This window comes from Lepidochelys kempii, chromosome 8 (genome assembly GCF_965140285.1).
Source record: "Lepidochelys kempii isolate rLepKem1 chromosome 8, rLepKem1.hap1, whole genome shotgun sequence".
Lineage (NCBI taxonomy): Eukaryota > Metazoa > Chordata > Testudines > Cheloniidae > Lepidochelys > Lepidochelys kempii.
In genome coordinates this window covers 45,701,016-45,718,807 of record NC_136387.1, presented here as the reverse complement: position 1 = coordinate 45,718,807, position 17,792 = coordinate 45,701,016, and the positions used below count along the sequence as shown (strand labels likewise).

The following is a 17,792-nucleotide window of genomic DNA, read 5'->3' as shown; positions in this document are numbered from 1 at the left end:
CACTGATGGGCTGAGCCTGGTAGGGAGCACAGAGACCTGGTACTTCTCATGATGGGGAGGTTAAGCTAAATTAAAGACCCCTCCCTTGTTCTGGCAGCTCAATTCCTGCTCTGCTTCTTGTAGAGGAAACGTCAAGGTTGCCTCAGTGCTTATCAGAGGAAAACTCCAGGAGGCTTGTTTAGATGTAATTAATTCTAAAGAAAAAGTGTACAGTTGTAGGTGGTATGTTACATGAGATCAAGTTAAAACAAAGGCCCGGATTCTATAATTTATACAAGGCCTGCATAGGGTGGCTGTGCAGTTCCCCACAGCTGGGCTGCACCAGCCCAAAGGCACATCTTTCCCAGAACACAGAGGGACTGCCCCATCTCCTCCTGTGGCCCCTGGAGTAGCTTTCATCCCCAGAGGAATTAATTCCCACAAGCAGGGAGAAAGGCTTTTTGAGTCATCTTTCACAGTTGAACCCAAAATGGAATATGAGAACTTGCATGGCTTGGGCTTTGCTGCAGGATATTGTGCTGTTCCATTCTAACCCAGGCTGGTAGGGACTGAAAGTTCTAATCACCTCCTCTGAGGGCTGTTCAAGGGACTATAGGATAGAAGATTGGACCATGACTTTGGGTGCCTGAATTCTTGGGCACCCGATTCGAGATTTCTTAAAAGGGCCTGATTTTCTGATGGAGCGAAGTGCCCATTCTCTAAAACTCTGGCTTGTTTACAGTGTTAAAAGTTAGGCACTAAAATCACTAATCACTTCTGAAAATCTTAGCTGTGATGTTTCTGAGTCCACTCCCCAAGAGTTCCCACCATCACCGCAATTAGCACTTATTTACAATCTTATTGGCTGAATTAATAAAGAGACCCTGTCACCTGAACTCTCACCTTACCTTTAGAGTGAGAGTATTTAACCATTTAACCAAGGATCATAGTGGAGTCTCCATCACTGACAATTTTTTAATTGAGATTGGGTGTTTTTCTACCAGATCTGCTCTAGGAATTATTGTAGGGGACAAGGGAAGGTCTCTGGCCTGGGTTATACAGGAGGTCAGGCTAGATGATCACCGCGCTCCCTTCTGGCCTTGGACTCCATGAATCTGGAAATGGTCCCTTCAGGTCAGGGCTGAGGTGCTTTGGTCAGTGTGAGATAACTTTAGCTGGCCACTGCCTGTGTTGTGCCTTAGGGTGCTTGAACAGAAGACTTTCTGTTTGGTACCTTTCACCAGCACTAAATTCACGCAATGGAGTGGTTTTTAGAAAGGACGAGCTTTTGAGAGCCACATGCTGCCAGAGTCCATGGAATGGAAGAAAATAGAGTAGAGATTAATGACTAGGTGTTAATTTGATCCATATGGTCCACACCTGCATTACAGATGACTGTTTGAGCCTCCCCCTTTCTTCCTTCATTTTCTTCGATTTCTAGCGTAAACCTCAAGGCTTGCTCTTTTTGTTCTTGAGGGAAATGCATGGTGCATCGAGCATTTAACCGTAAAAGAGCAGGCTGAGGGCTGTACCTCTTGCTATTCCCCTCCTTTCAAGAAAGGTTCAGCTCCCTCTATAAATAATTTCCACTGTTTGCTTCTGTTGTCTTTGGCAGTATTTTCCACCCACTAGCCAGCCATTGTGAAATAAGATTCTGTCTGAATGCCTTATAGGCTACTCACCTCATATTCAAATCCTTGTTGTCTTGACATGTATTCATTAATATCACAGCACTATTTAAAACATCCTAAGATTACATTGACCTTGTTCTACGTTGCTCTAAAAATAACAAATAAAACACTCATGCTATCCAACACCCTAGTTTGCATTCCTAGCCTGTGTCTAGAAATTAGGGGCACTTCATGCTTTAGAATGACCAGCAGATTCTTTGACTGAAAAGTTTTTCAAATTCCAAAATAAATGCATTTACTAAGTGACTGTGCTGTCTTCATTATGCCAGGCTGTCTTTGTTTTTGCCTGCCCAGCAATCTATTTTGAAAGCATGAAGTAGCTGTTGGTCCTGAGTCAAAAATTTGCATTGCAGGGTACATAACAGTCCTTTGTGTGGGGATATTTTATAAGTGGCAGTGAACTGGGAAAATGCTGCACAAACCTCTTGTGATGAGGGAGCTTGCTCCTCACAGGAGTATTCTATTGATGTTACCCTTTCCTTGATTTCATTTTCTACTGGATTTTTTAATAGAAGAAAAAACATGTTTCTGTGATGTTATGAGTCCTGAAAAATATGCACGATTCGATTCCACTCACAGCGTTGGCAGCTCTCACAATTTTAGCACATTTCATGTTTGTTGTTTTTCTCAAAGGCCCTGCTCCTGGACTCAGGTGATTTCATAAGATTCTCACTCTTTTTTTAATGAAAGCTAAATTTACAGCCCCCGTGACTGTGGAACAAAGCTTGAAAATATGTACTGAGTTCACCCTAAAAGGCTCAAAAACCAGAAGGCAAATAAAAAATTCCAGATGTATTGTTTATTAAAAATCTCATGATTAAGCCAGTCCCGTGACTTCTGGAGACCTGGTTCATGAATTTTGAATGCTTGGGGTCCACAATGTTGCACAAATAACCTGGGTTGGGTTTTCATATGCAGTGCAAGATCTTAGATAGTGATCCTCACTTTACAGTGTCTGTAACCTAAGAGAAGAATCCAGTTGCAGAATTGGATTGTGATTGGTTAAATCACTTTGGGTTAGATTATGTCTGGCCCTTATGTCGCTATGCAGTGAAAGAGGGAGACAACCTGTGTAAGGGCCAACCAGAATTGCAATTTCCATACTTAAGGGAGTGCAGGGCTGCTACAGAGAGCATGGGAGTTAAAGATAAGAACGGACATACTGGGTCAGACCAAAGGTCCATCTAGCCCAGTATCCTGTCTTCTGACAGTGGCCAATGCCAGGTGCCCCAAAGGGAATGAACAGAACAGGTAATCATCAAGTGATCAATTCCCCTGTCGCCCATTCCCAGCTTCTGGCATACAGAGGCTAGGGACACCATCCCTGCCCATCCTGGCTAATAGCCATTGATGGACCTATCCTCCATGAATGTATCTAGTTCTTTTTTGAACCCTGTTATAGTCTTGACCTTTACAACATCCTCTGGCAAGGAGTTCCACAGTTGACTGTGCATTGTGTGAAAAAATACTTCCTTTTGTTTGTTTTAAACCTGCTGCCTGTTAATTTCATTAGGTGGCCCCTAGTTCTTGTCTTATGAGAAGGAGTAAATAACACTTCCTTATTTACTTTCTCCACACCAGTCATGATTTTATAGACCTCAGTCATATCCCCCCTTAGTCGTCTCTTTTCCAAGCTGAAAAGTCCCAGTCTTATTAATCTCTCCTCATACGGCAGCCATTCCATACCCCTAATAATTTTTGTTGCCGTTTTCTGAACCTTTTCCCATTTCAATATATCTTTTTTGAGATGGGGCAACCACATTTTCACGCAGTATTCAAGATGTGGGGGTACCATAGGTTTATATAGAGACAATATGATATTTTCTGTCTTATTATCTATCCCTTTCTGTTCCCTTTTTTGACTGCTTCTGCACATTGAGTGGATGTTTTCAGAGAACTATCCACAATGACTCCAAGATCTTTCTTGAGCGGTAACAGCTAATTTAGACCGCATCATTTTATATGTATAGTTGTGATTATGTTTTCCAATGCGCATTACTTTGCATTCATCAAAATTGAATTTCATCTGTCATTTTGTTGGTCAGTCACCCAGTTTTGTGAGATCCTTCTGTAGCTCTTCGCAGTGGATGAGAGCGTCAGGATCTTTATCTGAGAGGAAAGGGTGCAGTTTCCTGGCTAGCCAGATGTGGGAGAGAAAGTATTCTCTGTTGTGCTTGGTTCATTGACAATACAAGAAAACTAGTGTATTGTCACCTACTAGAGCTTTCTTCCAATGACCAAATCTTGCTGTGAGACTCCATTGCATGGTTAGAGCAGCCCTTTTGGCACAATAGTCTATTATGCATCTTTAAGAATATACTAGCCAAATTTTACATATAGCCCAAAAATGTAACGAGAGAGGATTCCAAGAAGCAATTGTAAAGGCTTTTAAGAGAGGCAGGAGACTTACACAAGCACAGCATACTTCATTTGTCTGTCAAAGAAAAATTCCAGTTGAACACAAATAAAGTAGATAAATAGATTATAATTTCAGCCTTAGATTGAAGCATAACTACAGTGTTCAGTGTGTTGTCAGTTCTTTGTCATTGGCCTTTGTATAAACCCCTCTATACATATCTGCCCCATGACATACTGCTGCAGTCGAGATTTATGGAGGTGCTCAAACTGGATCCCCTACTGTAAAAGATGGGGAGCTACTGGCTGGGTATTTTTTGTGAGGACTTTCCTTTGGAATGTGCTCCCAATTAGTTCCAGCTAGCCAGAATCTACTGACCTTCAAGATATGATGCAAAGACATCTTGGGAGAGCTGCTGAAGAACTGAATAGAGCTGGGGCCAGTATTTGTGTGTAATGGAGAAATGAGTTTATTTTTTGTGACTGTTTGATCCATTATAGGGCTGTTGTTTCTTTCTCTGATCTATTGCATTTATCAGTACATGTCACAGGCAAATGCAGTGTTCAGTTAGGGCCTCTTGATATTGCTATTTTATAAATCTAAAGAGTAAATATGTATTGCTGCCACAAGATTCTGAAGAGGTTCCTAACTGTCACCCTTAATCAAGAAGTACAGTTTTATATTCATTCACACAATATCTCTCACATTGGCCATATTGTCTGTAACTGTTTTGTGTTTGGTGGGATGCAGTGCACTCCACTTACTGTCAGTTCGAGAACCACCTGATTCCGCAACAGTTGTCATCTGAGTTTGTTTTTAAAGTTCTCCTGACTCTATGAACCAAATTCTTTGCTGGGATAACTCCATTGACTACCATGGAGTTTACCCCTGCGGAGAATTTGGACCTTCTGTCTTATATATGAATTTATCTGAAGACATTATAGGTCAGAACAGTGCTCAGAGTAAAAAGAGACATGCTTTTAGCTGAGTTATGCATTTGCACTTACTCAAAATGGGATTACATGTTGCTCAGGGGGAACAGATTGGGACTGCTTGACTGTTCTGCACCAAAGCAGACTTAACGGATTTCAGTGATATGCACTGTGACAGGGTCAGGCCAGATGGCTACAGGAGAGTGGTAGAAGGCAGATATATTAGCCCCAGGTTAAGTAGGTCCCTTTTCCCTGGGTAAGGTAACAGGGAAGGTTCCAGAACAATCAGGAACCTTCTGGAGACAATTAAGACAGACAGGCTGATTAGAACACCTGCAGCCAATCAAGAAGCTGCTAGAATCAATTAAGCCAGGCTAATCAGGGCACCTGGGTTTAAAAAGGAGCTCACTTCAGTTTGTGGTGCGTGTGTGAGGTGCTGGGAGCAAGAGGCCCTAGGAGCTGAGAGTGAGAACGCAGACTGTTGGAGGACTGAGGAGCACAAGCATTATCAGACACCAGGCGGAAGGTCCTATGGTGAGAATAAAGAACGTGTTGGGAGGAGGCCACGGGGAAGTAGCCCAGGGAGTTGTAGCTGTTGCACAGCTGTTCCAGAAGGCACTCTAGACAGCTGCTTTCCACAGGGCCCTGGGCTGGAACCCGGAGTAGAGGGCGGGCCCGGGTTCCCACCAAATCCTTCCAACTCCTGGTCAGACACAGGAGGAGTCGACCTGGACTGTGGGTTCAGAAAAACAGCCAAGCTGAGGGCTTCCGTGAAGCTCCAAGGTGAGGAAATCCGCCAATAAGCGCAAGACCCCCAAGGTAGAGGAGGAACTTTGTCACAGCATGTATGTGCAGTGGACTGTAAATAATTGCAGTGATTATAATCTTGTATTGCATTCTCCTTGTGCTGAATGCAGTACAAATGAGAAATGGTAGACAAATAAGAGTCATGCTTGATATGATGTAGCCATCAGGGACTCCTGTTATAGACAAGTGGGAGCAGTCTGGTGACGCAGGGAAAAATACCTTATCCAACCTAATCCTTTATTTTTGGCTTGAACTTTATTTTCGATTCCATAGCCCAGCCTCCGTGATGTTATGATTTTGGAGTTTTTACACCCACTCTGTTTCTTACTTGAGATGGATGTGCTGCTGTATTTCACCACAAGCTTTACTAACGCTTCTAAACAATATTTGATATCTTGGAATATGTCCCTCAAGAAGATCTTTCTTACTATTATCAATTATTGCTGTCCCACCAGCCAATCCTTGCTCTCTACTTATCCAGCATTTGAAAACTCTATTATTTAGTCATAGCCAATGTCCCCTGCTGGTATTGGTATATTGTAAAATGGAGGTAGCTTTTTGCTTGATGTAATGTTTCAGATTTTTTGGTAGGGATTTCCATTTGCAAACAAAAAAATCAAATTTATAGTCAGACGACTATTTTCTGACAAAGATATAGAAACAGTATCTCAGTAATTCTCATCCAGTAACTTAGTAATGAGATCTACCACAGGCATCAGTGTATTTTATAATATGACAAAGTATTGCTTAGCTTTAATTTAATTAGATTCGGCTATTTTCCCAGCAATCCAAATGCTTCTATTTTACCTCCTGCCATCCTTTTTAAAAGAATGTTATGTTTGATAGAAGAAAGTATTTTATTGTTTGAGAAACTCTTCTAATTAAATAACTAGGCAAATTCTCCTTTTTGGAACTGAAATCCTGAAATGTTATATGAGACATTTTTATGCATGTTTGCAGCTGCCTGACGTGATAAAATCATGGCAGAGATGATATTGTTCACCCTGTGTGGTCAATGCAGGGTTGTTCTCAACAATGTATTTTTCAGTACTTTGTCCAGGTTTGCTTTAAATATTCAATGTTTTGGAACTTTTTAATAGGAAACTAGTTGACAGCCATATAAATCTTACTGTCAGGAAGATTATCCTGATGTTCAGCTGAACTCTTCATTTTCTGAACTGTATTCCATTACTTGTACCCCACAGAATAATTTCTCTTACTCCAGAGCGTTTCCAACCTTCCAGAAGACAGATGTCTCCTCTCAGTTGTCATGTAGACATGCACATATAAGGTGAAATCCTGTTGCCATTGAAATCAATGGCAAAGCTCCCATTGACTTCAGTGGGACCATGATTTCACCGGTAGTTTTTATTCTTCCTTCATGTGTCACTTTTATCCACCCCTGAATCCTTTTTGCTGCCATTCTCCAAACTTCCTTATACAGAGGATGTCTGAATCCACTATTTCAAGTGTGGGTGCATCAGTAACACTAATTCATACTGTTCATTTCATTAGCAGCTTTCATCCAAGCATCTTAGAGCACTTTATGAACGTTAATCAATTAAGACTCCCCACCCTTTTGTAAAGTACATAAGTAGTAGTATCTTCCTACAAATGAGGGGACAGTGGCGTAGGGAAGGATTATCGCCTCTGCTCGGTGGCATGATGAATGTGTGTTTGAAGTGTAATATCCCTCTGGCTGCCATATTACCTTTCAAAGTATCTGCTCTCACTGCTAAGGCTTTAAGGTTTTCCCCACTGTTGAATATCTGCACTTTGAGTTATTTTTCCCCAGATGTACTAGTTTTCATTTTTCTAAGATGAATCTCATTGTCTTAGCCCTGTGGATTTCAACATTTTTTTCATTTGTGGACCCCTGAACATTTTTGAATGGAGGTGCGGACCCCTTTGGAAATCTTAGACATAGTCTGTGGACCCAAAGTTGAAAACCACTGTTCTTTAGCCTATTTCTCTGCTCTCTAGATCCTTCTTAATTATCTCTTTATCCTTCCTGGTGGTGGCAGCACCTCCCAGATTAATTGTGTCAGATTTTGTAATTAGTATATTCCTCTTCCAGGCCATTAATGAAGATATTAAACAAGAGCAAACATAAGATAGCTAAATTGTAGCAACCCAATAGACACCTACCCTACAGCCACACATTGCCACTTACTGCATCCTTGTAAAATTGTGTAAAAATAAACCAAAACCCCCCAGCAACAACTAATATTAACAAGCAACTCAGGAAATGAACTCTACTAGCTTGCCCTTGCTAAGGCAGGATAGAGGCATGTTCTTCTGGTGGTGGGGAAGAAGGGGAGAGGAGAACATTTACTGTTCCTCTAGTGTGGGAAGAGGGAATGAGCTGTCGTTGCTGCAGGCTAGGGGAGTTAGAGGCACTGAAAGGATCCTCTTTGCCTTCCACCTCTTCCCGGGATTGGAGGAGAGGTAGAGAAGGTTGTTTCCTGGCTTCTTAGACTTCCTTCTTGAGCAGCTTTGTTGGCTTGACACCTCCTCCCATTCTTTCATCTGCCTTCCTCTACATGGTGGGATAAAATGGTGGGAGGAACATTGATCAAAGGTGCTGCTCCGAGGTAGTTCCAAATAATTTTTGAAGAGGATAGCAGCAGTTATATGACTGCCAGAGTCAGGGTGCCCAGCCAGCTGAACAATTTACATGCGCCAGGTGAATATGCCAATGGAAATTTGCAAGGCTGGATTATGGTTGCTCTTTATTTCTGCATTCCAGCTGGTTTTCAGTCCCATGCTCCAGGTCATTTGGAAAGAATTCTGCAGTAAGAGTCTGTGAGACACCATAAAATCTTTCCCTCTCTAGATACAAAACATCTTCTATGTTCTCTTCAGCCACTAATTTAGTAATTCTATTTATAACAAAGCTATTGGTCGTCAAGTACCATCCTGATCACTGTTTTGCTATTCCAACCATTGAGCTTCATGATCTGTCAGCTGAAGTGGTGGAGAAAGCTCTTAGCAGGTGAAAGGCACTGACTAATATGACTATTTAAAAGTAGGATAATGGCTTGAAATGTTCAGCTTCTGCCTTTAAGATTCTTTAATCATGGTCACAGAGAGAGAATCAGATGCAGGGGTGCTGGGACAATTTTTATAGTTGGGGTACTGATGACGGAAGCCACGTACAGTAGTTGGTGTTTGTTATTACTACTTCAAGCCAGGGAGTGCAGCAGCACCATTAGTTCCAGCGCCACTGAACAGACGTGACTTTTTGCATTAGTCTGTCTTGTCCTATTCTCTGCAAGAGACTTCAACAGCATATTCCTATTTAAAAGGTATAATGGAGCCCATTCAGAAGGTGTACTATTGTAACCCACACACCTTCTGGTTGTGGTGTTCTTATGCTCAAATGAATTGGTTAGTCTCTAAGGTGCCACAAGTACTCCTTTTCTTTTTGCGAATACAGACTAACACGGCTGTTACTCTGAAATCTGTCCCATATAGTGGCACCAAGACCACTTAAAGCCCTGGTCTACACTAGGACTTTAGGTCGAATTTAGCAGCATTAAATCGATGTAAACCTGTACCCGTCCACACGATGAAGCCCTTTATTTCGACTTAAAGGGCTCTTAAAATCGATTTCCTTACTCCACCCCTGACAAGTGGATTAGCGCTTAAATTGGCCTTGCCGGCTCGAATTTGGGGTACTGTGGACACAATTCGACAGTATTGGCCTCCGGGAGCTATCCCAGAGTGCTCCATTGTGACCACTCTGGACAGCACTCTCAACTCAGATGCACTGGCCAGGTAGACAGGAAAAGAACCGCGAACTTTTGAATCTCATTTCCTGTTTGGCCAGCGTGGCAAGCTGCAGGTGACCATGCAGAGGTCATCAGCAGAGTGACCATGATGGAGTCCCAGAATCACAAAAGAGCTCCAGCATGGACAAACGGGAGGTACGGGATCTGATCACTGTTTGGGGAGAGGAATCCGTGCTATCAGAACTCCGTTCCAGTTTTCGAAATGCCAAAACCTTTGACAAAATCTCCCAGGGCATGAAGGACAGAGGCCGTAACAGGGACCCGAAGCAGTGCCGCGTGAAACTGAAGGAGCTGAGGCAAGCCTACCAGAAAACCAGAGAGGCGAACGGCTGCTCCGGGTCAGAGCCCCAAACATGCCGCTTCTGTGATGAGCTGCATGCCATTTTAGGTGGTTCAGCCACCACTACCCCAGCCGTGTTGTTTGACTCCTTCAATGGAGAAGGAGGCAATACGGAAGCAGGTTTTGGGGACGAAGAAGAAGATGATGATGATGATGATAGCTCACAGCAAGCAAGCGGAGAAACCGGTTTTCCCGACAGCCAGGAACTGTTTCTCACCCTGGACCTGGAGCCAGTACCCCCCGAACCCACCCAAGGCTGCGTCTTGGACCCAGCAGGCGGAGAAGGGACCTCCGGTGAGTATACCTTTTAAAATACTATACATGGTTTAAAAGCAAGCATGTGAAAGGATTACTTTGCCCTGGCATTCGCGGCTCTCCTGGATGTACTCTCAAAGCCTTTGCAAAAGGTTTCTGGGGAGGGCACCCTTATTGCGTCCTTCATGGTAGGACACTTTACCACTCCAGGCCAGTAACACATACTCGGGAATCATTGTACAACAAAGCATTGCAGTGTATGTTTGCTGGCGTTAAAACAACATCCGTTCTTTATCTCTCTGTGTTATCCTCAGGAGAGTGAGATATAATTCATGGTCACCTGGTTGAAATAGAGTGCTTTACTTCAGGGGACACTCAGAGGAGCCCATTCCTGCTGGGCTGTTTGCCTGTGGCTAAACAGAAATGTTCCCTGCTGTTAGCCACAGGGAGGGGGGAAGATTGAGGGGGTAGTCACGCGGTGGGGGGAGGCAAAATGCGACCTTGTAACGAAAGCACATGTGCTATGTATGTAACGTTAACAGCAAGGTTTACCCTGAAAGAGCGTAGCCACTGTTTTATAAAATGTATCTTTTTAAATACCGCTGTCCCTTTTTTTTTCTCCACCAACTGCATGTGTTTCAATGATCACAGGATCTTCTCCTTCCCAGAGGCTAGTGAAGCTTAGAAAGAAAAAAAAATGCACTCGCAATGAAATGTTCTCCGAGCTCATGCTGTCTTTCCACACTGACAGAGCACAGACGAATGCGTGGAGGCAAATAATGTCAGAGTGCAGGAAAGCACAAAATGACCGGGAGGAGAGGTGGCGGGCTGAAGAGAGTAAGTGGTGGGCTGAAGACAGGGCTGAAGCTCAAATGTGGCGGCAGCGTGATGAGAGGAGGCAGGATTCAATGCTGAGGCTGCTGAAGGACCAAACCAGTATGCTCCAGTGTATGGTAGAGCTGCAGCAAAGGCATCTGGAGCACAGACTGCCACTACAGCCCCTGTGTAACCAACCGCCCTCCTCCCCAAGTTCCATAGCCTCCACACCCAAACGCCCAAGAACGCGGTGTGGGGACCTCCGGCCAACCAGCCACTCCACCACAGAAGATTACCCAAAAAAAAGAAGGCAGTCATTCAATAAATTTTAAAGTTGTAAACTTTTAAAGTGCTGTGTGGCATTTTCCTTCCCTCCTCCACCACCCCTCCTGGGCTACCTTGGTAGTCATCCCCCTATTTGTGTGATGAATGAATAAAGAATGCATGAATGTGAAGCAACAATGACTTTATTGCCTCTGCAAGCGGTGATTGAAGGGAGGAGGGGAGGGTGGTTAGCTTACAGGGAAGTAGAGTGAACCAAGGGGCGGGGGGTTTTCATCAAGGAGAAACAAACAGAACTTTCACACCGTAGCCTCGCCAGTCATGAAACTGGTTTTCAAAGCTTCTCTGATGCGTACCGCACCCTCCTGTGCTCTTCTAACCGCCCTGGTGTCTGGCTGTGCATAACCAGCAGCCAGGCGATTTGCCTCAACCTCCCACCCCGCCATAAACGTCTCCCCCTTTACTCTCACAGATATTGTGGAGCACACAGCAAGCAGTAATAACAGTGGGAATATTGGTTTCGCTGAGGTCTAAGCGAGTCAGTAAACTGCGCCAGCGCGCCTTTAAACGTCCAAATGCACATTCTACCACCATTCTGCACTTGCTCAGCCTGTAGTTGAACAGCTCCTGACTACTGTCCAGGCTGCCTGTGTACGGCTTCATGAGCCATGGCATTAAGGGGTAGGCTGGGTCCCCAAGGATACATATAGGCATTTCAACATCCCCAACAGTTATTTTCTGGTCTGGGAATAAAGTCCCTTCCTGCAGCTTTTGAAACAGACCAGAGTTCCTGAAGATGCGAGCGTCATGTACCTTTCCCGGCCATCCCACGTTGATGTTAGTGAAATGTCCCTTGTGATCCACCAGAGCTTGCAGCACTATTGAAAAGTACCCCTTGCGGTTTATGCACTCGGTGGCTTGGTGCTCCGGTGCCAAAATAGGGATATGGGTTCCGTCTGTGGCCCCACCACAGTTAGGGAATCCCATTGCAGCAAAGCCATCCACTGTGACCTGCACATTTCCCAGGGTCACTACCCTTGATATCAGCAGATCTTTGATTGCGTGGGCTACTTGCATCACAGCAGCCCCAACAGTAGATTTGCCCACTCCAAATTGATTCCCAACTGACCGGTAGTTGTCTGGCGTTGCAAGCTTCCACAGGGCTATCGCCACTTGCTTCTCAACTGTGAGGGCTGCTCTCATCTTGGTATTCATGCGCCTCAGGGCAGGGGAAAGCAAGTCACAAAGTTCCATGAAAGTGCCCTTACGCATGCGAAAGTTTCGCAGCCACTGGGAATCGTCCCAGACCCGCAACACTATGCGGTCCCACCAGTCTGTGCTTGTTTCCCGAGCCCAGAATCGGCGTTCCATAGCATGAACCTGCCCCATTAGCACCATGATGCATGCATTGGCAGGGCCCATGCTTTCAGAGAAATCTGTGTCCATGTCCTGATCACTCACGTGACCGCGCTGACGTCGCCTCCTCGCCCGGTATCGCTTTGCCAGGTTCTGGTGCTGCATATACTGCTGGATAATGCATGTGGTGTTTAATGTGCTCCTAATTGCCAAAGTGAGCTGAGCAGCCTCCATGCTTGCCTTGGTATGGTGTCCGCACAGAAGAAAGGCGCGGAACGATTGTCTGCCGTTGCTCTGACGGAGAGAGGGGCGACTGAGGACACGGCTTACAGGGTTGGCTTCAGGGAGCTAAAATCAACAAAGGGAGTGGCTTTACATCACGGAGTATTTCAGGCAGGACTTCACGGAGGGTTCCAATAAGAAATGGTGCACCTAAGTTATTGTTCTTATTGGAACAAGGAGGTTAGCCTGGCCTCTGATTGATACATGGCTAGATTTACCTTGCTGCACCTTCTCTGTGAGTGACTGCAGTGTGACCTAGAGGAATGAGTCCCCTAGACAGGGGAGGAGGCAAATGAGTACAAAACAAATCTGGTCTATTTCTTGTTTTGATCCACTCCATCTATCTTTTACATCTTTGGCTGGCAGCAGACGGTGCAGAAGGACTGCATGCCATCCACATCTCATGGCTGCTCGGCAGAAGATGGTACAGTACGACTGCTAGCCATCCTCATCTCTTGCCTGCCCGGCAGAAGATGGTACAGTACGACTGCTAGCAATCCGTATCGCCTGCCTGCTCACCATAAGACAGTTCAGTAGGACTGACTGCAGGACTAAAGAGAATGACCTGGTCAAGTCACTCCAAATTTAGTCCCTGCGCCCATGTCTGCCCAGGCGCTCCTAGCTGACGTGGCCAGGAGCACCTTGGACATGACGATGACGGCTACCAGTCGTATTGTACCGTCTGCTGCCACAAGGCAAGGGGTCGCTGCTACTGTGTAGCAATGCCGTACCGCGTCTGCCAGCACCCAGGAGACATACGGTGACGGTTACCTGAGCGGGCTCCATGCTTGCCGTGGTATGGCGTCTGCACAGGTAACTCAGGAAAAAAGGCGCGAAACGATTGTCTGCCCTTGCTTTCACGGAGGGAGGGAGGGAAGGGGGGCCTGAAGATATGTACCCAGAACCACCCGCGACAATGTTTTAGCCCCATCAGGCATTGGGATCTCAACCCAGAATTCCAATGGGCAGCGGAGACTGCGGGAACTGTGGGATAGCTATCCACAGTGCAACGCTCCGGAAGTCGACTCTAGCCTCGGTACTGTGGAAGCACTCCGCCGAGTTAATGCACTTAATGCACTTAAAGCATTTTCTGTGGGGACACACACACTCGAATATATAAAACCGATTTCTAAAAAACCGACTTCTATAAATTTGACCTTATTCCGTAGTGTAGACATACCCAAAGAGAGAGATAAAATGAGTCTTCTCTACAGCCTTAGCTAACAGCCAGTTTGCTTTTAGGTCATGCAGTAGAAGCTCATGCACTAAGCTCCCAAGGTCCCAGATTCAATCCTGCCCCCCGGGGTCAGTCAGTGTTACACTATGCCTCAGTTGAGGAGTTTGTGCATTAATATAACTCTAGGATTTTAATGTGGCTCAGTGGTATGGTCTGCAGTTTTACAACAATGAAATGTAAATGTAACGGACTGTGGTATAACAAACTTCTGGATTTGTTATGAAATCTAGTTTTACCAAGCAGCCTAATTCTTATTGGTTAATTTGGGCATGAGACAGTTTGAGTCAGTTGAAAGGGAAAAGCTTAATAACTTTCAAAGCTTTTTAAAAATAATTATTATTATTTACTATTTGTATTGCACTCGTGCCCAGGAGCCTGAGTCATAAACCAGGACCCCACTGCGCTAGGTGTTGTACAAACACAGAACAAAGAGAAGATCCCTGCCCCCAAACAGATTATAATCTTAGTATGAATTTAAAGTAAAAAGACAGTAAAATGTTGAGAATATTATTAGTGGAAACCTTTTTAAAAATTGCTTTAAACTTACCAAAAATTGATATAAAAAATAGATCAGCAGTATAAAGTATAATCTGTTACCTTTTCAAAAAGGATATTGATTCCTGCAATATTATCCACATTTTGTAAACATCACCATTGAACCTGCACATAAAAGGTTAAATGTTTGCAGACTGTTACCCTTCGCCTTCAAGATCAGAGACAAATTACTATTTTTATTTTACATTCCCTTGATGAGGATAATGATAAACATCTGTCACTTAGTTGCTTAGCCAGCAAAGAATCTTTTTGCAATCCTGTAATTTAAACAGGGAAAAAAATACATAGACATACACTCCGTTATATAGAGAGCATGGAGGAGGTGATAGAAAATTCCAGCTAGATCTGGGGGTACTGGGAAAACGGCATTTTATGTCTGCAATTACTTTGCTCAAAGAAAAATTCCATAGATGTATGCTTTTCCATTTATCTTGGGTATTTTAGAAGGGGAAATTACTGCTTGTTTCTTTCCAAACCCAGGGAGGAAAAGAAAAAAAGAAATATTCGATCTGAATTCTGTGACTCTCCACCATATGTAGTCCATTAGCAGAATGATTAAGGTTTGCATGTTAGTGTCTCTACTGGTGTTACAGAATCCAAAGCAGAACTTCATCTTGGGTTTCATCAGTTACAGTGCTTGAGTCCCATTCGCCCTCTCCAAATTTTTAGAAACTTTGCTAATTATTTTTAAAGCCGTTAGATTAGTAGTTTTCTCCATTGGTTTTGCTCTAATTAAAAATGTCTAACCTGTTATAATCTGTCATATTAAGGGCAATGAAACTCAAGGAGTATTTAATTTTTAAATGGTATATTAGACCTTGTTCCTTGGCTCAGCTACAAGAAGTTAAACCTACTCCCAGTTGGTTTTTGGTATTGGTTGCATCAAGCTATGGTTTATAAGCAGTAAATGTGAAATGCTATTCTGAATGATTTACCTTCTAGTACCAAATAGGCCAAAACAGACACATTGTGTTAAGAGGTCATGTTGGGAGCATGTCTTGGTTTTGGAGTAAGAAAGGCTTGTTGCTTTGTGTGGGTTTTACCTTCTGCTGATTAGATAGTCCCTGCCCCAAAGAGCTGACAATCTTTTTGTTCCAGGTCTGGACAGCATCTAGCGTAATGGGGCTCTGGTCTGTGACTGGGACTCTTGGCTCTAAAATAATACTACTAATAAAGAATATAATACCTTTTTGTGTTTGATTCTTACTGTAATGTATTTTCATTTAGTGAATATACTCCACTGGGATAAAATTCATCCCAGTGTAAGACTTAGGCACCGCTGCAGAATTTTCAGAAATTGTGTTTTGCAGGAAGGTGGGAGGCTGTATAGCAAAGGCACTGAAGGCCAAGATTTTCCCAAATGACTAGGGATTTTTAGCATCTCAGTTCTGGGGTGCCCCACTTAGAATTCCTTGAAGTGTGATTTTTCAGATTCTCAAAGTGCTGAGCATCTGCCCTCTGAAAACCAGGCCCCTAGGTTGTCTCAAGTTGAACGCCTGAAGCCACTAGTTACATGAAAATCTTATCTTAACATAATATTAATAGTGTAGTAGCTGCTGATGCTCACAAGTATGGCTGGTAGATAGCTACTTACCTCAATTAGATTTTGTTCATAGTATGTTATTCACACTTGATCATATAACTTCTGTTTTCTTTTGTGCAATAGCTACAGCTGCAAATGGACAAGATTTTAGTTTTTGTTGTTGAAACCAGAACAGCTTAAATTCTCTTTCTGAGTTTCCGCAGAGAAATATTTTCTCTTGGGGTGGGGAAAAAGACATTATTCCCCATGCTTTTCCACTTTAAATTCAGTTCCTTTGGCTTATTTAAGCCTGTGGAAGCAGTTTATTTTTTGCCTACAAGATCAATGTACAGTAGTTTTCTTGTTTTTAAACAGTCCAAACTGAAATGAAGTGCATACCATTAGTTCTAGTTAATTTCAGTGGTAAACACAGATCCCCTATTTCAGGTCAACTGTTTACATACAAACAAGCTATTCCAATCCAGCGGAAGAAAGGCCTTATGTGCAAAGCCTTGAAGTACTGAAACCAGTTGTCATCCCTAAGTCATTTGTTGTTAGATGTGTTACGCCTCATCTAACAAGTCTGTGGCAGAGTTTCTGAATTTGTCACAACTGAGTCAGTTCTCAGTAGCAAGGCTAGAATTTACCCAGAGGACCAGAGATTACAAAATCAGAGTTTGTAGTGCTGCCTTTAGGAGTGAGTCACAAGACAATTGGCAGGTTGAATCTGGTACTTACGCTCTCTGTTAGTAAGTATTGCAATGAGCTGAGGGAATTTCTGAGGGTTTCATTCACCTCCTCGGTTCTTTACTGTTTTGAACCCAGCTTTGATCTAAAAATGTGAGTTTGTATGGAAACATGTAACATATCCTCTGAAAATGGACTCACGTTGGATCTTCCATTAACCCCTAACTGCCAGGAATCCAGATTTCCTGCTGCTACGCACTAATGTAAGCCAGCTTGATGCCTAACGGTTAAAGCTCCGAACATGCTGGTATCAAAGGAATGTGTTGCTGTATTACCAATCTGTAAGCACAGCTTTCTTGGCCCTCTTGTTCCAACTTTGAATGAGTAAATAGCATGGAAAGAGGTTTATGTTTCATTCTGCTTCTGTGTAGTTGGAAAACGATGAGAACAGCCAAGCAGACAATTTCTCCATGGACCCTCAACTGGAGAGGCAGGTGGAGACTATTCGCAACCTTGTGGACTCCTACATGTCTATTATCAATAAGTGTATTCGTGATCTGATACCAAAAACAATCATGCACCTTATGATCAACAATGTAAGTAACAACCTAGCTTTCTCAATCATTTTCAAATGTTTGGTTTTATCTTCAACTCTTAAAGAACTGACTCATTTTTAAAATAGAGAGCACTGCTGTACGGTGAAGAGAGGACAACGAGCATATAGAATATCACACATTGCAAACATGAGTAGTAGTTCTGCCCTTATTAAGACAAAACACTGGAGACTTCTGCAGCAAAAAGTCCAATGCTCTGCAGTTTCTTATAGTCGTTACTGTAGAATACTATAGTATTTTTAATGTAAGGCTCAGTTCAGTTCGTCCTAGTTGGCCACAACAGTACT

At 43.5% G+C, this 17,792-nt stretch overlaps 1 protein-coding gene across 6 annotated transcripts in view; it reads left to right on the top strand.

The window, feature by feature from the left end:
* The window catches only part of DNM3 (dynamin 3), a 298,280-nt gene that overhangs the window by 251,373 nt on the left and 29,115 nt on the right, over positions 1-17,792 (top strand). For 5 of the 6 annotated variants that reach the window (XR_013636160.1, XM_073356327.1, XM_078854046.1 and 2 more), the window contains one exon: positions 17,323-17,487. Coding sequence is in view for 4 of the 6 variants with exons in the window: in XM_073356327.1 (XP_073212428.1) it covers positions 17,323-17,487 (165 nt within the window). In the remaining 2 variants the exon portion in view is untranslated. Of the gene's footprint in view, positions 1-17,322; positions 17,488-17,792 lie in introns of those variants that run through there. The other variant, XM_073356328.1, reaches the window with a different exon arrangement.